This window comes from Vigna unguiculata, chromosome 3 (assembly GCF_037176805.1).
Source record: "Vigna unguiculata cultivar grain cowpea cultivar isolate G323 ecotype 2 chromosome 3, ASM3717680v1, whole genome shotgun sequence".
NCBI classification, from domain to species: Eukaryota; Viridiplantae; Streptophyta; class Magnoliopsida; order Fabales; family Fabaceae; genus Vigna; species Vigna unguiculata.
Genome location: NC_140794.1, coordinates 17,552,319 through 17,577,914, shown reverse-complemented (window position 1 = coordinate 17,577,914; position 25,596 = coordinate 17,552,319). Strand labels below are relative to the sequence as shown.

General features: G+C 30.6%; 2 protein-coding genes and 1 non-coding gene across 6 annotated transcripts; 1 reads left to right on the top strand and 2 right to left on the bottom strand.

Annotated features, from left to right (window-relative positions):
* Positions 1 to 5,842: 5,842 nt before the first annotated feature.
* Positions 5,843 to 5,923, top strand: TRNAL-CAG (transfer RNA leucine (anticodon CAG)). Its single transcript has one exon. It is a non-coding gene; the product is annotated as a tRNA-Leu (tRNA).
* A 2,090-nt stretch (positions 5,924 to 8,013) lies between these two features.
* Positions 8,014 to 11,239, bottom strand: LOC114179868 (uncharacterized). 3 transcript variants are annotated; one of them, XM_028066351.2, is made up of 5 exons: positions 10,969 to 11,239; positions 10,495 to 10,890; positions 8,756 to 9,170; positions 8,421 to 8,631; positions 8,014 to 8,235 (listed from the first exon to the last, which is right to left on the bottom strand). In XM_028066351.2, exons 1-4 carry the CDS (start codon positions 11,129 to 11,131, stop codon positions 8,430 to 8,432), a joined length of 1,176 nt encoding a protein of 391 aa, XP_027922152.2. In that variant the 5' UTR covers positions 11,132 to 11,239; the 3' UTR covers positions 8,014 to 8,235; positions 8,421 to 8,429. The 3 variants fall into 3 exon arrangements, with proteins under 3 accessions (XP_027922152.2, XP_027922151.2, XP_027922150.2); XM_028066350.2 differs by having other exon boundaries at positions 8,014 to 8,221; XM_028066349.2 differs by lacking the exon at positions 8,014 to 8,235 and having other exon boundaries at positions 8,237 to 8,631.
* A 9,314-nt stretch (positions 11,240 to 20,553) lies between these two features.
* LOC114179895 (Protein kinase superfamily protein) lies at positions 20,554 to 25,282 on the bottom strand. 2 transcript variants are annotated; one of them, XM_028066383.2, is made up of 6 exons: positions 24,890 to 25,282; positions 24,643 to 24,782; positions 24,245 to 24,455; positions 23,421 to 23,655; positions 21,693 to 21,843; positions 20,554 to 21,393 (listed from the first exon to the last, which is right to left on the bottom strand). In XM_028066383.2, exons 1-6 carry the CDS (start codon positions 24,969 to 24,971, stop codon positions 20,995 to 20,997), a joined length of 1,218 nt encoding a protein of 405 aa, XP_027922184.1. In that variant the 5' UTR covers positions 24,972 to 25,282; the 3' UTR covers positions 20,554 to 20,994. The 2 variants fall into 2 exon arrangements, with proteins under 2 accessions (XP_027922184.1, XP_027922185.1); XM_028066384.2 differs by having other exon boundaries at positions 24,643 to 24,811; positions 24,890 to 25,281.
* Between the last annotated feature and the right edge of the window lie 314 nt (positions 25,283 to 25,596).

Here is a 25,596-nt window from a genome sequence, read left to right as displayed (position 1 = left end):
AAATAAAAGGATCAGTCCACAACTGAAGATAAATTAAAAATAAAAATAAACATGACTAGTGCATAGCTAGAGATAAATTAAATAAAATAAATAAACAGAACCAGTACACAACTAGAGAGAAATTAAATAAAATAAAGAAACAAGACTAGTGCATAACTGGAGATAAATTAAATATAATAAATAAATATGAATAGTGCATAACTAGAAATAAATTAAATAAAATAAATAAACAAGACCAATACATAAGTAGAGATAAATTAAATAAAATAAAATAATAGGATCAGTGCATAACTGGAGAAAAATTAAATAAAATAAAAAAACTTGATCAACGCATAATTGGAGATAAATAAAAAAAATAGGACTAGTGCATAACTGAAGATAAATTAAATAAAATAAATAAACAGGATCAGTACATAATTGGAGATAAATTAAATAAAATAAAGAAATAGGACTCGTGCGTAAGTGGAGATAAATTAAATAAAATAAAGAAACATAATCGATGCATAACATGAGATAAATTAAATAAAATAAATAAACAAGATCAGTGCATAACTGAAGATAAATTAAATAAAATAAATAAACAGGACTAGTGCATAACTAGAGATAAATTAAATAAAATAAATAGACAGTACCAGTGCATAAATAAAGGTAAATTAAATAAATAAATAATTAAACAAAACTCGTGCGTAACTAGAGATAAATTAAATAAAATAAATAAATATGACTAGTACATAACTGGATATAGACTAAATAATATAAATATAAGAGGATAATAAATGAAAATAAGTTAAATGGAAGTAAATAGAATAATATATGATTCGGAATAAATAAAAGATTAATATAACACTTGTGATTTTATCAAGATTGATATAAAAACGTTTAACATCACTCCCCCCTTACCTTTGATGCTTGAAGGGGCACACTAGCAATATTTTAAGATAACTAAGATCTCTTTGAATCTTTTGTTCCAAACTTCTCACTCTTTTCTCTCTCTATATATTCTCTAGTTCTCTTTGTTCTTTCCTTCTTTCTTTCTCGCCTTTCTCACGTAACTTTTATCTCTTTTCCACATTCTCTCCCCATGTCACCTATATTTATAAGCCAAAGTGCAAGAATTCATACATGTGCATTAATTGCATGATTGCATTTACCTTAAATGCACATTATTCCTTCTTATCTCCTTGTCTTCTTTCTTCTTCTTTTTTTCTTTTTCTCTTTCACTCAATTCTTTTATAAGCAAACCATGTGCACACTTATGATAACATGTAATTAATGCAAAGATTCTCTTCATTAATTATAAGCAAACCATGTGCACACTTATGATAACATGTAATTAATGCAACGATTCTCTTCATTAATGAAGAGATAAGCCTTATATCTTTCTTTTTTTTCTTACCTAATCACTCTTCCCTCATTTCTTTTGCACTTTCCTATCACATTCACACATATTTACAAGTTAAAGTTTTAAGGAGTTTTCACATGTGCATTAAATGCATGTTTATTCCTTTCTTATCTCTTAGATTTAAGATTAGAAGATTCCTTTTTTTTTAACCTATATATATATATATATATATATATATATATATATATATATTATTGGTTTCATTTATTATTATTTTTATTTTACTTATTCTCAATGTTTTTTAAAAACTAATTAATTTCTTTCTCAATGTTCAAATTATATCTAGATATAATACAAAGCATTAGTAAAAATACAAAATTGTCTAACTCTTAATTTTAAAGTAAAGATAAAGTAAATAATATAATTTCTTAAAAGTAAGAATGTTACACAATTAGTATGATTAAAGTGTTGTGGGATGACAGATCAATCGATTCTACCCAAGAGTTAGAGAGGATATTAGAAAATCTTATCCCTTTTTTTCGTGGTAAGTTAATTCTTGAGTACAAAAGGTTCTCTTATTCGAGAATATAAGGACCTAGAAAATCTTTTAGAGTAGAAATAGTTTCTATAATTGACACTTAAAATCTAAAGTTATATATTAAATCAATTAATCAAGATTCATTTTATTAAACTACTATCTCTCTAGAAAGAAAACCATTTTCCTCTTTTGCACTCTCTCTAAGTTTCTGACTTGTCTATCTGCCTATTTGAAGATCAAAGTGTATCATAGGAATCCTTGTGAAAAGTAAATACATTTTCATCTGATCATAATCTCAATCAAAGTAAGTTCATCTTTTGTCTTTCTTTTGAATCTCTTTAGAAATTTGTTGCATGTGGGAGTTGTCTTAGGACTCAAGATGAAACTCTATTTGGTTAAGAATGTTAAGTGTGATCAAATCTTTTATCTGAGTTTTTTATGTGTAAATATTGTTTCCTGTGTGAGTAGGGGGCTCTAGAGGTAAAGGAGATTTTGTGTTAGTGACCTATAGTTTAGGTAAAGGAAGCTAGATTTTTAAAATTGATTGTATGATTTTTATTAAAACTTATTAGTTTAAATTTGATATATGTGATGAGATGATAGAAGTAGTATTATTGGTTGTGTTGTTGTGTTAAGTTGTTGTTTTATGATATGAATGGATACTTGTTTGTGATCAAGGAACCATATACGAAATAGGTATACCAATTTGGATTAAATGGACTCCTAAGACTGAATATGAACTAATAAATAATTATTTTTGGTATGGAAATGAGATAAAAACACTTTAGGAGTCATTTGTGCAAATTAGTATATTTTGTAAATTCATGTTTTATAAGAGCTCAATAGGCGACTCAAAACCACGATTAGCGAAATAAAAAATTTAAAATCCATTAGCCATAGCTCATTAGGCGGGCCTATTAAAAATAGGTTCCCAATGGCTTGGTTGTTGGACGAGCAAAGTTGTTGCTGGACGAAAAAATTATTTTGAAAATCCAATGGCTTAGGGTGGTATAATGTCATTGGGCGATGGCTAGGTTTGTTGGGCAAAAATGGAAAATTTTCACTCTAGCGAATGGGCAATTCCCTGCTGAGCTTTTAGGGAACTAGTTGTTGGGTGACCCAAAAATTTGTTGAGCAAGTGTACCTGAAGGAGGTATTCATTACTCGTTACGCAACTTAGAGAGCTTGTTTGGTGAGTTTTTGAGAAGGAAAATGAGTTCTTTTAAAAGAGGAAAGTGTGATAAGACAAGATATTGAATGTTTGTGTATGTGAAAATTATTATTTCCAAGGAGAAAATGCTTTGATGAGGCATTTAAGATGTGTATTGAATAGGAATTTCTAGACAAGATTATTCAAACTCTACTAGATATTTTAACTCATATAGATGAAAATATCTAGGTGGTAAGAGTCGATAGAGGTTCCTATAGTAGGATTTGGTGTGAAAGAGAACTAGTCTTGCATATTATAATGAATTAATCTTGTCATATGAGGAGGACTTAGGTCCTAATATTTTGGGTTGAGTAGAGTCTATTTCAAAATTTCCAAAATCTACTGAGTGTTCATATAAAAGATGCAAAATATTTGAGTCTAATTCAACGCACGAGTCTTTCGTAAGTAGTAATTTAGTGTAAGTTAAGTTATGTATATAATGGATTAATTGTTTCATATTATTTTAGATTGATATTCATGGTAACTTGTTGAAATTTTTGTTAGTTCTTAAATCTTTTAAATATTCTAGCTTGCCCACTTACAACACACAACCTTTAGGTCGAAGTATATACATCTCAAGCATGAGACTTGACATTAATGGGTGATCCAATAGTGGGTGGAACAATAGGACCAGCAAACAAGAAATCTTGTTAGGATATGCTTTAATAATGACTTTGATACAATGTTAAGAAGTGGACTTTAAACCTAACTTAACTCCCAAAATCGGTTTATAAGATAAGGTTCCACTTATATACTCTAAATTAACTTTATCTCTAATTGATGTGGGACTTTCAACATATTTGAATCAAGTTTAATCTAATTTTTATTTAACCTAATTAGGTTTATTTAGATTAAGTTGTATTAGATTTACTTATTCTATTTAACAACCCAATACAAACATGTAAGTAATTTTTTAAAAATAATTATTTATTAAGAAAACAACCTACAAATTAATATTTTCAATATTTCCTTGAAGGTAATGAAAATATTCACAATACATATATAAATAATATTCATATGATAAAATATAAAATTATTTTCTACAATAAAAAACTTACACAATAATATTTTTAATGTACATATTTTGTATATCGTATTTTACTTCTGTAAGTATAATTATTATTTTGTATAACCTCATTTACACTTTACAAATCACTCACCTAATAAGAACACAAAACACTGTAACAAACTGCCTACTAATCATCATTGTTAATTGTTTATTTATTTTTTAAAATATAGATACATGAAAATGCTTTTTTTCTTTAACATGTTTATTATATAATTTGATTGAACTAAATTCGATCAGATTTATCTGACTTAAAATTCATGAATTTATTATGAACTTAATTTTAATTAAAATTATGAACTTAATTTTTAATTAAAAAGAGCAGAAACCACTCCACCTAATCCAGTTACTGAAGCCAATTAAAAAAGTATAAGTTGCTTGGTTACATTCCTAGTTTCCACGTCCTTCAAACCCTAAAGTGACAATAGGGAACAATTGGGGAAATTTTATTTTACTAGAAACTTGAAAGTGACCATTGGGCTGCCATCATATGTGTAGGGAATTTCACATTTGTAGTTTTTTTTATTATTATTGAATGGGTATAATTCTTTTTTTAATTTATTCAAATGGGTAAACTTTAAAAAGTTACATAAATAGTAGAAAACTTAATTTTAATTTAATAATCAAAATATTCAAATATTGTATATTTTTTAAAAGTTTTACTCATTTCAGTAAATTTGAAAAACAATTACACTAATTTAATAAAAAAAACTCATATTTATGTCAAATTTTTATTTTTTAAAATATTTTATAGAAAATAAAAAAAATGCCTATAAATGATCTTTATATTTTGAAAGATAAAATTTAAAATTACTTTATTTCTAAATAATGTGAAAGTAATAATTGCACCATAGTACTCATTATTCATATAAATGGATATGCATTGTTATGATAATGTAGAAGTACAACCCAACCAACCTATGGTTCCCTAGATAATGAGTGAAGTAACAAAACCACTAAAATAAAATCAAACTCCAAAACCATTATGTCTATAAAAAATTACAAAACAAAACTTCAATCATTTCAAACTTCACCATCAAATTCCAAATCCAATTTTATGTGGCGCAAAGTAAAGTTAGCAACACAATCCTTGGCCCTACATAAATGTTCGGAATTGAAGAGTGATAACAAAACTAAAATAATAGATGTACTACGTTGTATTCATTCATAAAAAGTGGGAACAAAAAAACAATTCAAGACATTTCTGTCTATTTATTTATTTGCTTAAACCCAACAGAGAGTACATAAGTAATTGTATGAAAAATATTTCAGTTATTTGTGGAAGAATAAAAATTATACTCATTATGAAAAATATTTCGGTGTACTTTTTTTTTTTACTCTATCAACTAGTAAAAGTTATTTTGATCATGACTTTTAAAATAATAATCATAAAATTAGCAAACTTACGGTACATAATTAATTATGATTAAATGACGATATAAAAGATCTTCTTTTATTCTTAATGAACTAAAAATAAAAAGTATAGATATATTTATCGTTCCTGTTTCGTATCTGCGAGTGAAATATTCCTGGAGGTCCTATTTTTTTTTTTATTTCTATTGTAAAATAAACTATAAAAAGTAGTCCTGAATTCACATGCTCCAAACTAACATACCAGTAAGAAATATAAGCATAGAAGAAATAAATTTAAGAATAATTTATACTCTTTCGATTGATTTATCAAAAGTCAAGATGGCCGAGTTGGTCTAAGGCGCCAGTTTCAGGTACTGGTCCGAAAGGGCATGGGTTCGAATCCCATTCTTGACAATTTCATATTTTTGTTTTCTCATGCTTTAACTTTCATCCCAATTTTCAAGAAAATGGACAAAATTACTAAGGATGAGTTTATGTTTTTATTCTGGTGAATTGTATTTATTTTAGTGAATTATTTGATGGGGAAACTGTTAATGAATGACATGTTTGGGCCTAAATGCGTATTATGTGTATGTGGAATTTTGACTACGAGGGTTAGAAAGTGATCTCATACACATTTTATTTCAGGATGGATTAAGGTAAAATTGAGTCACTTTAAGAGTTCAAAATTTCGTAATCTAACTTAAACTATTATAGATTTACGAGTTAAACAGGTTGGATAATAAATAAATTACCGTAAACAAATTACTATTTGTGAAGAAGAGGTCGGTCTATCTTTTATTTGATTCAAACTTAGTTAACAAACAAGTAAAGGAAATTAAGTTTAATTTAATTAACGTTTAAAAAAGTTAAATTTTTCTTAATTGAATCGACTTGAAATGATGATGAAATGGATTAGTAAGTTGGTTTATTGGAATTTGACAGCTTGGAGGGAATATACTGAGCAGTATTTAATGTGTTAAGTGGTTGGAGCGTCACACCAAAAGACTTTTTGTTTGTGTGATTGGAATGGAACACTTACTTGAGTTATGCGCCATCAATTCTTTTCATTTCTAAATTATTTAGATGTGATTGGTTAAGAAAAGAAATAACAAAAAGATGACAGCTGAATAATCATTCATTTTATATCTCGATTATTGATCATTGTGCTTGTCTTTTTCACCCTTCTCATCGATCAAAAATCAAAATTCATAATCATTTCTTTGTCAGATAGGACACCGTAATTTCACACTACACTTTTTTTACTACATTTTACATTTTTTTTTCTTTCTTCTAAAATTATAAAAATTAATTTTTTGTTAAAATTATTTTACTCTTACTAAAATTTTCATGTTGATATTATTCCTTATCATTATTGATTTTCTTTTTTTTTAAATATAAATATTAATTTTTGTTAAAACTGAAGTGATCAAAATGTCAAATAACCTTTTTTTCTATCAAATATTCTAACTTCTATTAAATTTCTATAATTTTAGCTAGGTTTCTACCGTCAAACATTTATTAAATAACTTTTTATAAATATAAATAAAATAAAAATTTAATAATATCAAAATTTTTATATAGAAAGAAATTGTAAATTTTGTAATGATAAAAATTTGTGGTTATATAAATTTTAAAATAGAATATCAAATAAACTAAAAATATATTAATAATTTGAAATAAAGATATTAACAATAAATAACATATATAAAGTTATGTTGTGTTAGCTTTCATGAAGTAAACCCTAACTTAAGTGGATATATAAAAAGCGAAAGAAAACGTTCTGTTAGTGGTTCCTCCCTCCTCCCCCAACAGGTGAAATGAGAAGTGAAGTAATAGTTATATTTTTTTTTGGGTGTGGTGCTTTTGATTGAGGAAGAAATAGATAAACAAAAGGATTCATATCCTATTATACTACACATATGGCGAATGAATTGAAACAATCTAACTTTCAATTTTTAGGTGACCAATGAACCAAATTTGACATCGTAATTTTTGAATTGATGCGATAAATCGTTTTATTTGCAATTTAAAAGTTTGAATTAAAACTTGATTTTGAAGAATTTAACTTGATTACTGTAATTGAAAATTAAATGGATTTTATAATTGAATACACTAACACTGTAGAATATGATGCATATCTCAAAATTACGAAAATTCAAGCCGGTGGTGGCATCTCTCATATCTGCTGATTATTTGCTTTGAGTAAGCCCTACTCCCTTCAAAGGAAGAAAGTATAATCCTCTGCTGCTCAAGATTTTTGTCATCCTTTCCTAATCAATGCCAAGTTTCAATGAGAAAGTCCTTCATTACTTTAAATCTTCGATGAGAAAAACTTTGGAGTTTAATCCGCCATAACCATTTACTACTAAGAAAATGGTCATTTGCTCCGGTAAAATGTATTCAATGAACTAGAATGTTAGATAATACATTGCAGAAGCCCTTTCCAGAAAAAAAAAAAATAGAGGCGTCCAAAAATTATATAAGGTGTAAGAAGAATACCATTTTCTTTTAACAAGGATCAATTGTTTATTAATCATAATTCTGTCTATGATTGTCTGAGATAAATATTCTCTCTATTCTGTGGAAAAGCACGCTAGAATTGGTCGATGTATTGTGGTTAAAGGTACAAAATGGCACTAATCCTTCCTAGCTTCAATTTGAGGACATCCAGTCTTATCCATGATCAGTGTTCTCCTCAAAGGCATATCACTAGCATTCAAAAACTGATAGAAGTAAATATTATACGTTATTCATCAAGCACTACAAGGCAGAGAGCTTGTTTCCGCAACTGGAACCCATGATAAGACTCGAATTTAAAAAAATAAAGATAATGATCATGAAAGAAACTAAAATCTGGGAGCAATACAAAATTATGACAGGTGAATGTTCAAAAATTCATACACCAGACCTGAAAGCTTCAAGCAGTAACCTGATTAGATTCTCGCAACCTCATGCACTTCGCATGCAACCTCTCCATGAATGCTGGATTGGCACGGAGCCTCTCCTTTACATATGAAGCCCGGGCATCATCTACTAATTTATTAGCTTTTCCTGCCTCCTCAATGAGTGAGAGAAGTGTCCTTAAGCAGTCTTTTCTGTTTTCTTCTCGATGTTCATACCTTCAAAATACAGAAAAGAAAAATTTAAACACAATTGTGGCTGATTCAAGTGAACTAAGACCCATAACCAAGTCTGCAAGATCAAATAATACATGAATGAATGTTTACGAAGATAGGACTCTACCTCTCACTAGTTATTGTAAGCTCGTCTCTCCCTGGATGATAACGCTTTCCAACCAATTCTCTGAGACGGCGAAATTGGTATTTTGAAAGCCCTAGCTCCTTCACAGTAACAGAAAGTTTCACTTTCCTGTTCTTCGGGTGCCAGGCATCACCACCAGGAGCAAAGACTACCCGAGTTTGCCACCGCAAAATTGGACCTTCACCTGGTGGATCGTCCGAGTCCTTTTTCTTATCCGGCACAGTAGTATCATCAAACTGTGGGACCTCCTCTTTTTCCATTATCTTCATGTATTCTGCTACCATCTCATCCTCAAACTTCTTAAATTGTTCATAAGCTTCTTCGGGTTCAAGTTCTCCTCTTTCACACATGTCCCCTAGCTCATTAAATTTTATTTCCACCTTCTGCTTTATATCATCTATCATGACATTAAACCAAAGAAAATCAGCACAAATAAGCATACTCTAACCACTTCTAAACCTGACTATTCACGAACACATTTGAAGTTAAACATCTCAAATGCAAATAGAAATTCATGATCGTGAAAATTGTGCTGGAACTTGCAAAAACTGTCAAGCACAAAAACATAACAAGATAAATAGCATTCTAGTGAAATCTACAAATCTTTTAAAAGTGAACTTACTAGCCAACAACAAAGTAACAGTGAAGGGAGATACTTACCTATTGCATTCCCTTACATTCTTCTGTAACCTTAATTACTATTCACTACACAAGGGTATATCACTAAAAGTAACATGAAAAAAACTGAGACATGTGAACAAGCAACTGAGGTAAAAGGAGGAGATTCCCCCAACTTTGATTTAGATCAAATTTAAGCACAATTAGTTTAAGTGTTTTTGCCCAGTTTTCCTGTCCAAATTAGAGTTCACCTTGATAGACTATGTCAATCTTTAATGCAAACTTTCATTATAAGGATTAATAATTCAATTATGGTAGGAAAACACCATAATAAGCACATAAGAAACTATATTAAGGTTTTGTTCTTTTAGCTTATCATTATATATTTAATATACTTCATATTAATTTATAAGAAACTACATTAGATATTATTTCATTGCAATTTTATTAATTTAGTTACATAGAGCTTAGTATTTCAAAAAAGATAAATAAACAATAAATTTGTTTAAAGATTGCTTAAAATTTAAATATAAAACAGACAAAGTATTAAAAGTCAATGGTTTAAAATTCTAAATTGTCCCTGCGCATATATGTCCTTAAAAATTGCAACATTTGATATACTTCTTCTTAAGTAACTTATACTAATGTGTACCTATTTGTGTTCTTAAGTGAAGACTTATCTGTTGGGTGCTGGATCATTCCACATCTGACTAGAGCATCTTCCTTTATTTAAATCCCAAGGTCAGGATTTAATTGAGCACTTAAACTTTTACCTTTACCTAAATTTTTTACTATCGCCTTTAGATGTTGGGTTTAATGGTAGGGGAAGAAACTGGTAGTGTAGTTGTAATGAATCAGAATGTTGCCAAAGTGGGAAAGACATTTCAAAGAGCAAGCAAGATACATGGAACAAGAAGAGATAGTTGAGACTTTGAGTAAGCAAGCATATGAATGTGAGTGCTACCAGATTATACTACCAAGCATCCAGCTTAATTATACGGCAATGAGTGCTAAATGTTAACTTGCCTAATCCCATACTAGGTCTCAGCATTATTCAGAATGACAAAAAATAAGTGCAATGACATTGAGAATGGTGTACGGACCTGGGAGGAGTTTGTCCCAGCTGAGCATGTCCTCGAGAATCTCCTCGCACTCCTTGGTGTCCCTAAGAAAACCGTGCTTGATCCCATCCTCAACAATGTCGTCCCACTTTTTGTCATCCATGTTGAAGTATTCGTCCCGCACCATCCTCTTCATCACCTCATCCCTGGCGTTGTACAAATCGTCGATCTCTTCATCGGTTTCGTGCATGTCCTCGAAATCGGACTCGAAGTCCCCGTCTTCGACGTCGTCAAGGGGGCGACTGCTGAGCTCGTCCATCAGCTCGTCGTCAGTCTCCTCGTGCTTCCCGGACAGCTTCCGCTGCAGAATCGCCTCCATGATCGACGGCAGCATCTGCTCGTCACCCTTCATGTAGCCCTCAATCCGCCTCTTCAGCTCTGGCGACGCAAATCCAATGTGTCAAACGGCGCCGTTAGAATGCTACAATTGATGAGAACATAGGGAGAGATGCATACCTTTGTTGTCGACGTCGTCGGGGTTTTGGGGAACCGGCGGCGGTGGAGTTTCATTGGAGCAGAAAAGTTTTGGTCGCAGAAGAGTTGAAGCGGCGGGTGCAGGGGCGGAGTGAAGAAGGTTTCGTGTGAACAGAGTTGCATTTCTCAGAACAGTTCTTCTCATTGTTCTCTGTTTCTCTTTCTCACTCTAGGGTTTCTACGCCCTTTCACCTTACTTTCTCATTACTTCTCTCTTCATTTTTTTTTTTGGTTGAATCCTACGGTTCTGTTTACATCTTATTATTACCCTTTTAAGCATTAGAGATAATATCAAGGTAAAACATTAATGTAAAATTTTAAAAATTAATAATAAAAATGTCAAATAAATCAGATAGTAAATTAAATATATCTTAATTAACTATTTCAAATTATAAAAAAATGCTCTTACATTTGAAGTACTTGTCATTTCTCAAATCTCCCAAACCAATACATAAATTTAACCTTACAATAAAAAAAAAACATAAATTGCCCTCAAAATTCTCAAATTTCATGTTTCCCTCCTTAAAAGAATCAAATACGAAAAATTGCAAACACATGTTATTTTCAAGTTAAGAAGAATGATCAGAGATGCACTTACAATAGGTTAAAATATTATTTATTTTATTATAAATCATATACACACATTTATACGGAAATGATATTTAGACATATATTTTGAACTTATTTTTTACATAGCTGACGTGTCAATCATTTTTCTTATTTAAAAATTTATTTTATTTTATTTTAAAAAAATTGAAACATGTGTGGGAGAAGATGGGGAAGAGGTTCAACAGAGAGAACTCAGTTTTCTCATTTGGCAGAGAGAACTGCAACTTGAGAGAAGAGAGAAGCAATGTCTCGCGACGTCATCGAACAAAGAAGTAGGGTTTGAGGTTTGGGTTCTCAACGGAGATGGGTGGTGGTTCGTTTTGACTTTGTTCTTTGTTTCACTCTCACAATCGTCAATGATTCATTTTCGTTCAAAAATGCATACGTGATTGAAATGTTTGTGGTTAGTTGTTTTGTGGGTGAGTTGTAGGGTTTTTCCATTCTATCGTTGTTGTTGGTGTAGATATCATTTAGGATTTAGGTTTTTTTTGAGTTGAAGATGACGACACTAGAACCACTCTTAACGGGAAAAAATATGACAGCAGGAGTCACACAATGTGGGAATTTATGTGCAAATAGGTGGGGAGTTGCATTGGAGTTTTTGTACAAATACTGAACAGTTCTACAAGTATGAGACATCCTGTTCAATGTACCTAATATGAACCATAAAATGACATTGAAGTCCTCATGAAAGAACTAAATATGAGACAACAACTTTAATGTACCTAATGTCAACCACAAAAATCACATTGCAATCCTCATGAAGAACAGAAAGCTTCATTGGACCCAATCTTAACGAAAAAAAATATAACAGTAAAAGTCACACACATGTGGGGAACTATGTGCAAATAAGTGGGGAGTTACGTTGAGTTTTTTGTACAAATATTGGACAACATGTTCAATGTTCCTAATATGGACCACAAAAATGACATTGCAGTCTACATGAAAAACAAAAAAGTCGGGTTGACCCAGTCTTAACGAAAAAAATATGACAGAGGGAATCATAAACATTAGGGGAACCATGTGCAAAGAAGTGGAGAGTTGCGTTGGGATTTTAATACAAATACTAGACAATTATGTAAGTATGAGACGACATGTTCAATATATATAATATGAACCAAAAAAGGTTACATTGCAGTCTTCATGAAGAAAAATAAGAATCCGTTGAATCCAATCTTAATGAAAAAAAAAAATGACAGCAGGAATCACACACATGTGGGGAACCATATGCAAAAAAGTGGGAAGTTACATTGGAGATTTTGTTCAAATACTGGATAATTATGTAATTATGAGACAATATGTTCAATGTATTTAATATGGATGACAAAAATGACATTGCAGTCCACATGAAGAAAAAAAATCTGTTGGACCCAGTCTTAACAAAATAAAATGACAACAGGAGTCACACACACATGGGGAGCCATGTGCAAATAAGTGGGGAGTTACGTTAAGTTTTTGGTACAAATATAGAATTGTCCAGTATTTGTACCAAATATACAAATATACAAATTTTGGACAATTCTATATTTGTACCAAAAACTTAACGCAATTCCCCACTTATTTGCACATGGCTCCCCATGTGTGTGTGACTCCTACTGTCATTTTATTTTGTTAAGATTGGGTCCAACAGATTTTTTTTTTCATGTGGACTACAATGTCATTTTTGTCATCCATATTAACTACATTGAACATATTGTCTCATAATTACATAATTATCCAGTATTTGTACAAAATCTCCAATGTAACTCCCCACTTATTTGCACATAGTTCCCCACATGTGTGTGACTTCTGCTGTTATATATATTTTTTCGTTAAGATTGGGTCCAATGAAGCTTTTTGTTCTTCATGAGGATAACAATGTGATTTTTGTGGTTGACATTAGGTATATTGAAGTTGTTGTCTCATATTTACATGATCGTCTAGTATTTGTACAAAAACCTCAACGCATCTCCCTACTTATTTGCACATGGCTCCCCACATGTCAGTGACTCCCGTTGTCATATTTTTTCATTAAGATTGGGTCTAACAGACTTTTTAGTTCTTCATGAGGACTTCAATGTCATTGTATGGTTCATATTAGGTACATTGAATATGATGTCTCATACTTGCAGAACTGTCCAGTACTTGTACAAAAACTCCAACACAACTCCCCACGTATTTGCACATAGATCCCCACATTGTGTGACTCCTGCTGTCATATTTTTTCCCGTTAAGAGTGATTTTAGTGTCGTCATCTTCAACTCAAAAAAAACCTAAATCTTAAATGATATCTACACCAACAACAACGATAGAATGGAAAAACCCTACAACTCACCCACAAAACAACCAACCACAAACATTTCAATCACATATGCATTTTTGAACGAAAATGAATCATTGGCGATTGTGAGAGTGAAACAAAGAACAAAGTCAAAACGAACCACCACCCATCTCCGTTGAGAACCCAAACCTCAAACCCTACTTCTCTGTTCGATGATGTCGCGAGGCATTGTTTCTCTCTTCTCTCAAGTTGCAGTTCTCTCTGCCAAATGAGAAAACTATGAGTTCTCTCTGTTGAACCTCTTCCCCATCTTCTCCCACACGTGTTTCAATTTAAAAATAAAATAAAATAAATTTTTAAATAAGGAAAATGATTGACACGTTAGCTATGTCAAAAGTAAGTTCAAAATATGTCTAAATATCATTTCCGATATATATATATATATATATATATATATATATATATATATATATTTTGTAAGTTTATTATTATTTTTTTATAATAATTTTTATAGATTGAGTGTGTATTTTGTGTAACTTTGTGAATTTTAACTTATTAATAGATATGTAATTATTTTTCATCATGTTATGTGTTTTTTTAAGTGTTTATGTACTTTGAATAAAGATGATTGTTTCTTCATCAATCTATCCAACATTTTTCACTATAAATTTTAATTATTCAAACTTCATTCTACAAAACACCACTATTTTTCTAATATATATTTTATATACCTTCAAAGATTCATATATCACTTTAAATCTTGAGATGTCCTCTAGTGACCCTAGTAGTCAGAAGAACATAACATATCATTCATTTTTTAGTTTAGAATAAGTTTCTTTTTATTCTTTTTTTTAGTTGACTTATATCGAGTAGTTTACTTGTCTAAAATTGTGTTATATGTGGAATTTTATAAGTAAAGATAAATATGTATTAGTTTAAGGTCATAATGATATCTTGAGTTTGATTATCATAGTTCTTTTTTAAGTAGCTTTGAAATTGGTATGTTAAATGTGGTACTAGTTTGAGTTTTTGAGAGAAAATACATGTGTATTTTTGTGAAATCTTTTTCGGAGCAATTAAGAGGCAAACATAACCTACAAACAGAGAATAAATGTTCATAGGTGCATACCTACCATTTCATTGTACACTTTTTAATTCTGCATATTTTATTGAGAAGGGATCGTGATTTTTACAATAGTTAGATTATACTCATATTCAACATTTTCTGAGAGATTAGACATTGATTTTAACATCAATTCACATTTTAATCTTATAACTTATCAGAAAGGACAAAAAAGAATATTTCAACAACACATTGATTTATTATGGAATTCTTTCAACACTTTTCATTAGAGAAAATTCTATTTGAATAGTTTAAGATTATTACAAGTATTTGAAGCCCAACTTTCTAAACAAAACTCAACAACAAGGAGACATGGTTCTTTTCCTAAAATTGTAATTCGTCCACAATCTGCAATAACATGTCAAATAAGTCGTACGTTAAACAAACATATGAGAATGAGAATTTCATACAATAGGTGAGTGTGCGCAATAATATGAGAAAGAATATATAGTCCATTGAAAAAAATTATAGGATAAAATTATACTCTTTTTAAGAAAATTATGCCCTTATTTTGTTCAATAAATTCAAAAAAATACTCGATCCTATAAAATGCCTTTGCTTTGCAACTTGAGTTCATTAGATTTTGGGTTGCATGATTCAGGTCATCCTTCTTGTGCATCCTGTCCAAAAACAGTAATTGCCTTTGGAAATTATTATATGAATATGCATACATTACAAAGCTAAACATGTGACCTTGGAAACACATCATATAATAATCATAAAGTATATCGTCTTCATTATTTGTTAATACATGGGCTATATAACAGATAAGAAGAAACGCCCACAACACCACAAGTAAACAAACCACGACTAATGCTAAAGAATAAATCTTAATCATTTCGATTGTACTTTGATTCATCGGCTAAACAAGCTTCATAGCTTCCCACTGACACAACAATCAGGATAGGCCACTGTTGGAGGATTTTACCCTCAGCCTCATCACCAAAACAACATTCAGAACATCCTTTATAGTACAATTCACGCGTCTTGCGAGCAATTTGAATAGTCCTTCTGAGCATGGCTTCAATCTCTTCATCAGTATAGCCTTTGTCTTTAAAACCTTGAATGATGGCCAATACACAAATAACTACCTCAAGTTCAGCATTAACAACAAACAACAAACAACAAACAACAAAGAAATATGACACTGTTAAACCAATTCACTTGATAAGATGTTGTGATTATAATGTCAAGGCCATTTTCCAGGTAATCAAGGTGCACCTGCTCCATTTAGTAACTCAATCATTACCTCAATTTGAAATTGGAAAAAGAAAAAAAAACAATATCGTTTAACTAAGCTAAGAAAGTTAACATTGACATAATTGTTTAACATTAATAAAAGAACAAATAAAATAAAAATAAGGTCCTTGAGATTGACATAAATGAATAAGCATTATGATAATATGAAATATCATAAATTTATTCATATAAACACTATAAACACTCGTTAAAAATAATAATCATAGTAATATAAACACATAGCACTTTGATATTTAAAAAACACACAACACCATTTTTTAATGTTCAAAAATACTAATTGAATATGGTAAGTCTTTTAAAATATTTTGAAATGCCAACTAAATGCAATCCCCTAATGTATAGTAGGGACATTTATTGAGGTTCTTCCCATGGTTTAGTTTTCATACAACAAACTTATCTTGTGCAAGATAGGTATGGATTATTATAGAAGACCCATATATAAACCCTTTCAATTTGAGAGGGCTCAAGTATAAGACATACATAGACAGTTGAGAAAACTTGAAGAGCAAATGAAGGAATCAATGACAAACTGAGGAACATGGATATGAGGAAATAGAATAAATTAATGTTCAATGATACAAGAATAGATGACCCAATTTTAGTGGAGGGATTAAGAGCAAACAAACTAACCTAAACACAATGAACCCATTCCTTGGAAAGCTGGAAAAGTATTAAACAAATGAATTTCAATAAACTTTGAATCAGGATGAATTAACATTGCATTAGAAAGCTAAAAACCAATGGATAACAAATAGGATAGTAAAACTTAGTATTATCACTTCAAAGTTATTGCCCTGATGGAAATCATAATGCTCAATGATGATGCAAATGGGATATGACAAGAATTGGAGAATCTATAAAGGCTAGCTCACTAAAAATGCAATTGCTAATGTGCAAAAAATTTGAATGCCTTGTTATTCCTTTAAACATTTAGTGTGGATCTTTCCTCTTATAAAGGAATTTCTCTTTCTCATTCTACTGAATCAATGACTCTACTTTCTCTAATATTTTCTCTTTTTAGGAGGATTTATAATAAGCACTAATATACATGTTCTCCTTTATAGTAATGTACTTTTTTTCGTTGAAAAATATATTAAGGTGACTGCAAATGCTGTTATAAGTTTATTGATCTTTTCTGCAATGGCATCTACCATTAGCAGACTCCAATTTTATAAGGCTATAGAAGGTATACTTAGAGAGCTCCTTCTAAAACTACTACCTTACAGTTCACAAATTTTGTTATTGAAATTAGTATAAGTTGTAAAGCTACAAACTTGGAAGTTTGAATAAAACAACAAATTAGTTGTGCAAATCAATATTTGGAGGGGGTCGAAAATAATCTGATATTGATAGGAAACATATAACCCTTTAGCAATACTTGGATATTTAACTACTCCAATTCATTGATTGATTGTCACTTGTAAAGCAAAACAACTTTCAAGTTATACGTCAAAATTATCCCAAACTACAAATTTAGCATCAATACATTCCAAATACACAAAATAACAACTAAATAGTCTCAAGTTCTTGATAGATATTCAAGGAACAATAAAACAAACCATGCTCACTCAAACGTTACTATTTTTTGAACAATTCAGAATAGTTTTACTAAAATGAACAAAGAAAGCAATAGGCAATATACAATGGGAAATCAATTATAAAAAGATCATGACATTGTTAAAAAGATGAAGCATCATTAGCTAATTTGGATTCTATAACAAAAACTAATCAAAATTTTCAAAAGTTGAATCATGGGTTCTAAACATCAAATTTTTCCAAACTCTGTCTTTTTCTCCAAAAATTAACAGTCAAAAGAATTTAATCTCCATGCAACTTCACTAAAATCTAGTATAGCTTCTAATGTAAGCTTTTGCTTTCTTCCGACTCACCTTGCTACATATAATTGTTAGGTAGCTAGAATGTTAATTTCAATTAGCTATCAAACTTTGGTTCTTCAAGATCTTGAAATTATGCATTATACAGGTATGAATCTCAACCAACTTGTCCTCCCACAAACCTAAACCTTCCTTTTCTCACCATTGTAGGTATCATATCACCCTAACACAATAACAATCACAACAACAATTTAAATTCAACACAAATTTTCCACATTTCATCAAACATGCACAACAATACAATTCATTTACCTTCTGATCCAAAACAATTAACTTCATGTGACGATTGACATCACGGTTGAACAAACCACGTGTCTTTTATTCTAACAGTTAGTTTTAATGTTTCTTTCTTCTCATCGATATCCTTGATCATATTAAATTTCTTGGTCATTTTGTGACAACTAATGTAACATAGAAATAAAAAGATTTCAATATAATATTTTAGTATTTAGGGTTTTTAAAAATAAAAGATTTTACCTTGCGACGAACCTAACGACCTCAGAAGCTCAAAACAACTTCAAAACTTAATAAACAATAACATTAACCAAGAACCACAAATAAAAAATATAACATAAAGAAAGAAGAAACTAAACCATAGAACAATGACTATAATAAAATACAAATACCATTGAAGACGCAGAACCCACCTTATGATTAAAAACACATAACCCACCTTATAATTAAAATTGCAGAACCAATGAAAACTTCAAAATTTCTGGAGAACTAAACAAAGACAACACTTGAAGAAACACTTATGCATAGAAACATCCATCAAGTCAATCACCTACACTTATCCCTCCATCCTAGAACTGGAAAAACTAAAATGACAATAACCTCAAACAATTGCTTTTATTTAAACAGAGAAAACAATGGACAAAATTGTAAACTCATAAGCACAAATAAAGAAGACGGGAAAGAAATTCAAAAGAAAGGTAATTTTACAACAAAACCTTTAAAAGAAACAAGTGTCAATCATTTCACTTGAGTTATTTTGAATAAAATCGATGGGAGATTGTTATCATATATTTTAGATACTATGACATGTTTATTGTAATGTAAATTTATCTAAAATTGATTTTTCTTATATCTTGTTATCCTGACCCACCAAATGTCAAGGAAGGAATAATGTTTTATTTTATTTTCTAGTTGATTGATATTTTCAATTATATATTATTTAATTCTTCTTTAGTTATCTAGCATTCGGCTTAAGTTTTGTTTCCCCTTACTTTTCTTACTTTTCTTAGCTGTATTTAGGAAATTAATTTTACGAGTGCTACAAACTTTTTGTTGCTTAATCATCATAAAAGAAAACAAGTGATCTTGAACCTTTCAAATACAATTACTATACAACCTTGATTTTTTAAAGATAAAAAGAGTTAATTCTAAATTATAATTATATATGTTCAATTAAATAATTATGATTACAATTTATCCTATTTTAATCATTAAATATTTATACGTATATAATTTGAAAAATTTTACTCTTGAAAAAATTCATTAGTTATGAAACCTAAATTTAGATTTAAAAATCACCTCAATATTTTTTATATCAAATTGTGAGAGTTTTGTTTTGTTGTTTTGTTTTCAAGCTAAGTGTACTCTTTGTATTGGACAATAGTTTTTTCAATTTTAAATTGGATAATATATCTATATATATATATATAAATATATATATATATATATATATATATATATATATATATATATATATATATATATATTATAGATATTTGGACGGGTATTTGGGTAGAGATATATATATTCTCATTCTCATCCCCGTTTAAAATTTTCGGATATTATTTATATCCATATTCATATCTAGTCAATGTGAATATTTCAAAACGGAAACGAATACCTACAAACATGAATTTATTTGTCATCTCTAATCAAGAAAACTCTTGATATAAGAGATCTATAAACCTATGATGCACCCACTTCAAGCTCATTTGAATCTAAAATATTTTCACCAATAAATCATGAATTAACTAACAATAGAACGTACTATATCATTAAAAAAAAATCATAAGATAATAAGTTTGTAAGTTTTTCTCACTTACTCAATTAAAACATTTTACAATATGTTGCTCCAACTTACAATTAAACTCCAACAAATTATTGAATTACTACTCCTCGTTGTTCTTACACCTTATTCTCTTTTTTCTTAACCTTTTCAACCCTGTTCAAGTCTCTATTTTTGCAGTATTTATGAACTCCGAAATAATTGTTTTATTTTATTTTCCATTCCTCTTCTATCATTTACAGACCGTAGAATCACTATCGAGGAGCAAATCCAATATACTTAAGATACCAGGAAGCTTAGTAGCTATGAAGAGATTTAAGTCACTCTGTTGGTGCTTCACGGGAAAAAAAAGAAACTCGTTTGTAAAATGACAGAACTTGTAAAACAAAACCATTAGGTATAAGGAAAAAGACAAAATTTGGTGTTTACAATTGATATATATGCATATGACAAAAATTATTGAAAAGGTACATTCAACCTACAACTGTGAACAGATTTCTCATAGGAGATTCAAATCTGGGTAACAACAAAGTGTGAATAGATCCCTCTCAGGAGATCAGAAATCTGGGTACGTAACAATGAGGCGTAATCATTTGTAATGCCAAGTGGCAATAAAGAACTCAACACCAACCAAACCATTTTGTTGGAGCATGGAAAATGAGAATACTTAACTTCTTCCCATTTCTCACTTGTAAACATTAATTAAAGAATAAGAATTCACTAGGCATTCCTAGCCTATCTAACCCCTCCCACTATGTACATTCTACTCAGTTTTCACACCAGATATACTTACATTACAAAAAGAATAACACCATAGTAGATAAAAACAAATACAATGAGCCTAACCCTCCCGCATTGGACGTTTACCTTTGGGGTCTGTTTCAACTGTGGCAGAGCTGGTCCCAGTGGCACTGTTAGTGACAGTGGTATAATTACTTGAATCAAAAGTGTGTGAATCGGAGGCACCTGAGGTACCCAATGTGGAAGACAATGCAGAGTGTCTTCGAGGTCTTCTGTATCTTGAACCAGGCACCCCTGGTCTCGATGGTTCCTGCATCTGGCCTGGTTTCCTTGACAACATCACCACCACACGCCTCATCGTGGGACGTAGCTGTGGATCACCTTGAGTGCATAACAAACCCATTTGAATGCACATTGCTACCTCTTCATCTACCATTGTACCTGCTAACGTTGGATCCACAATTTCTAAGCTCTTCCCTTTCTTGTACATCTTGTATGCCTATTATAACCACAAAAACAAACCACTCTCCATCAATTCTAAATGCAACTTGCTTATGTGGGTATGCGGTAATGGTGATGTAGGTTGTAGGTGTTGGTGGGGAGAGTTAATTTTGTGAAGACTCAAAAGATATACAATTCATGACCACCGTTGCTATTAATTAATCGGTTGATCAAAGAAAAAGTCCTCAGAACTTGCTGAAATGTCAACGAGAACAAGAAAATGCTATATATAATTGGTGATGGGGTCATAATAGTAAAGTGATGGAAGTAAAGAATAATCTTAATAAAGAGTGTTACCCAATCAAGCATGTTCTGGGCGTCCACATCCAAATTGAAAGAGGAGTTTCTGTGGCCGGTGATCAACTCCAGTACCAAAACTCCATAACTAAATACATCTGCCTTCACTGATAAATTTCCATGCATAACATATTCTGGAGCCATGTATCCACTGAACAATTCCCACGTACGAGTAATTAGTTAAGAGTAAAAAACTATAAGCCACAAACAAACGATCACAACTGGTCAAAACACTTGACTTGACTAGTCAGTCATATCATCAAACACATGCAATGCAAGACGTGCCGTAACTAATACGCCAGTTTCTTAATCTGTTGATTTGATATATGAGGAGATCCTATGGGTTGATGGCAAAAGGAGAAACAAGGTAGAAAACATTTTCACATATATTTTAGTGATAAAAATGTAAAAGTCATATTATGAGCGCTGAAAACGTAATGTTTAATGTTGTTTACTTTTAAAACTATATAAGATTTCATCAAACATTAATATTATAAAATATTACTTATAAAATTGACGCTGTAGAATTTATTACTCAAAATATTATATAAAGTGCATGATGACCGTTTAATGTTAACTTGACCTGACGATTCAAATGAAACTGTTTAGCAAAATGAAAAAAAAAATACATGAATTCATTCAAATTCGAAGAAGATTTTGATGAAATTTCAGATTCATTAATTAGTTATATTAGTTGATAATGTTTGATAAAATAAATACTTCTGTACATTATGCAAAAGAGAACATTAGTAACGGTGCCCGAATTTTTATCATGTCATTTTATTTTATATAGTTAAAAGTTAATTATTATTGTTATTATTATTATTAATACGTAAAATTATTATGTGTATATTAATTTATATTTTTAAACATCTCTATTTATATACTTTATTTGTTGTTGTTTTGTTTAAATTTAATATATTATTTTAAATATTTAAATTTAAGCTAACAAAATTTTGAAGTCATCAATAGCAAGAGAACAAATGAGAACTTAGAAGGTATAAAAAAAAAAAAAAAAGCGGTTCGAGGGAATCAGTCTTTCAACTTCCTTGGAATGGAAGAATATCATACAAAATAAATAAATAAATTGATTTATATAATTAAAGGGTATATTGGAAATAAAAAAACGTAAAAAGAAAATGAACTCATTTTGTTTTGTTTATAGTTATAAATATTAATTTAACCTCATCTTCAATTATTTTTTCTTATTATTCTCAGGTTGTAGCAATTTGTATATTGTTAACTTGCACGTTTAATTCTTTAATTTACTTATGTTAACTCGAAACACTAATTTTTATGCCATTTTAAATATAATTAAATTTATCATTTTTATGAAATAGTTACTTTTCCTCATCATAAATGTATGACCGAACCTAAAATTGAATCATTCAAACTTTTGAGCTGGATCCTTGGCAAAAGTAATTATTATTATTAAAGTTACGTAAGAGTGTGAAGTTTCATGGATGAATTATGATAATCTTGAATTACTAAAATCGTCGAAGAAAATAACCTCGGAAAACAAAGTATCTTTAATAAAATATACTACATGATACCAAAAAACGTGGAAATGATCCAAACTAGTGTGTATGCGAAGAAGAAGTATTAAATTTTGTTTTGCTTTACTCCCACGGTCCACATGCGATTATTTAAGCAGAAACATATTCAAAATTTGGTAGAAATCTTTTGAAAAAAATAAAATAAAAAACGATAGGCAAAGGCAAGGCTTACTTGGTTCCAGCCACACGTGTGTTGACTTGGGTCTGATCTTCAGGGAAGAGACGCGCCATGCCGAAATCTGCAATCTTGGGCGTCCATTTGTCATCAAGCAAGATATTACTGGCCTTGATGTCACGATGGATGATGCAATTGTGTGAGTCTTCGTGTAGATAAAGTAACCCCTTTGCCACGCCTGTGATTATGCCCAACCTACGTTTCCAATCCAACTTCTCTCTCTTTTGTGATTCTGCATCCATTTCAACTTACCACTGTTATAAAAATAACAAAACAACATCAACATCAACAAACACACAACCTCCTTAATTCCCCAATCAACATTTTATTATGTTTGGTGGGATTAGTGACAACCACAACAAAAAAATCTACAAAACAACACTTCCTTTCCATACACTATCCTTCCTAGAAGCTCGATGCCTAATCCAAACTTCAATGTTCCTCTGCTAACAACTCCCAACAACTGCTGCTACTTTTCATTCATTAACATTCAAAAGGTAAACAAAATCCTAGGGATGCTTCATGCAACAAAAAGTCCTCATGCCATGTCATAGCTTAGATAACATGAATGAAAGAGTTTCATGGTAAACATTCTATTAACTCCTTCAAACTTATCCTATGAATCAAACAAATGAATACGGAAAAGTCAAGGTCTCTTCTAGAGTTTCTTTGGGCACACAAAGTTTCTTCAGACTGGATTACTAAATTCAAATCCGTTTTTGTTTTTTGTAAATAGTGTATAACATAAACGACAAGGAAAATAAGGAAGTGATGATTTGATGAATGATGAAGGAGCGAGTGGGCATTGAAGAAGCACTCACTGAAAAGAAACTTGTCTAGGCTTTCATGAGCAACATACTCATAAACAAGTAGCTTTTCGTTCCCGTGGACACAATAACCCACCAAATTCACCACATTCCGATGCTGCACACGAGCCAATAACTTGGCCTCGTTCATGAACTCTTTTTTCCCTTGATTTGAACTCTGTGATAACTTCTTCACAGCAATCTCTCTTCCATCATTCAGCTTCCCCTGCAAACAACCCAAAAACCCAAATTCCACTAATCACAAACACGTAAGATACAGTAGTGAGCATTTTTATTTTTGAGAATTTTCACAAAAGGGAAAAGCCAAATACTAGAAAAACATTGAATCCAGAACTAGGTTTGATTGAATTTCACACTAGAACGAACCAATTAAAAGCTGATTATGATTATACCTTGTAGACAGGGCCAAAACCTCCCTCGCCTAGCTTGTGAATATTACTAAAATTCTTGGTGACAGCAGCCAAGGTTTCGTAGGCAAAAATCTTCTGCTCTTGCGCAGCCATTCTCTGTATATCAGCTTCATCGTTTCCCTCTTACCAAACACAGAGTAGAAACAGAATTCTAGTAAAATCAGACAATTCGTCTACCAGAAAATTAAACGGTTTAAATGGAAGAGGATAGAGGATAGAGAGGATTTACCTTTACTGGAACCGAATTTGAAGTGTTTAACAAAACTGTGAAAAAAACAGCGAGTGTGAGACTTGTCCTTGTCCCTGTCCATGCGGTGTGCAATGAGAATGTCTATGATTCCAGATTTGAAGAGATGCCCATCAATCGAAAACAGGAACACGAAAAAAGAGGAAGTATCAATTGAAAGTTGTGATCTTTTCGGGAAAATGAAAAATGGGTTCGTGGGGAAAATAGAGTTGGAAGAGAAACTTGAGCTTTTTTGGCACAGAACAACAAATAAACAATGGAAAAAGAAGAGAGACGCGTGTTGCACTTGTTGAACTCTCGATTGACTCTGTTGCAGTCTGAATTTTATTTTTTCTTGAATAAATTCTAAAAAAAAAAATTCCTCCAACAATATTGATGATACTAGATCTATTTGGTGGTTATAAAAGGAAATCTGGTCCTGTACGCGATTTCCTAACACGACTGTTTTAAATATTTTTGTCGCTTTTCCTGCTGGAAATACACTATGCGAAGCCAATTTGGAGTCTTCTTTTATTTAATAGATTTAAAATGGAAATTTTCCAAATTAAATTTATTACGTAAGAAATACTTTTTTAAGATTATTTAAAAATACGTATAATTAATATCGATATAAAATACTAAATTAGTGAATAAAAATATTTTTAAGAAAATTTAAACATTATTAATGTTAGAAATTAATTTTAGTAATT

Coding starts and splice junctions, on each gene's coding strand:
- LOC114179868 (XM_028066351.2), bottom strand. CDS start 11,131: ATGAGAAGAACTGTTCTGAGAAATGCAACTCTGTTCACACGAAACCTT. Junction 10,891..10,968: donor CGACGACGTCGACAACAAAG/GTATGCATCTCT, acceptor TTGCGTCGCCAG/AGCTGAAGAGGCGGATTGAG. Junction 8,632..8,755: donor CTTACAATAACTAGTGAGAG/GTAGAGTCCTAT, acceptor TGTATTTTGAAG/GTATGAACATCGAGAAGAAA.
- LOC114179895 (XM_028066383.2), bottom strand. CDS start 24,971: ATGGACAGGGACAAGGACAAGTCTCACACTCGCTGTTTTTTTCACAGT. Junction 24,783..24,889: donor CAAATTCGGTTCCAGTAAAG/GTAAATCCTCTC, acceptor GTGTTTGGTAAG/AGGGAAACGATGAAGCTGAT. Junction 21,844..23,420: donor ACACGTGTGGCTGGAACCAA/GTAAGCCTTGCC, acceptor GGAATTGTTCAG/TGGATACATGGCTCCAGAAT.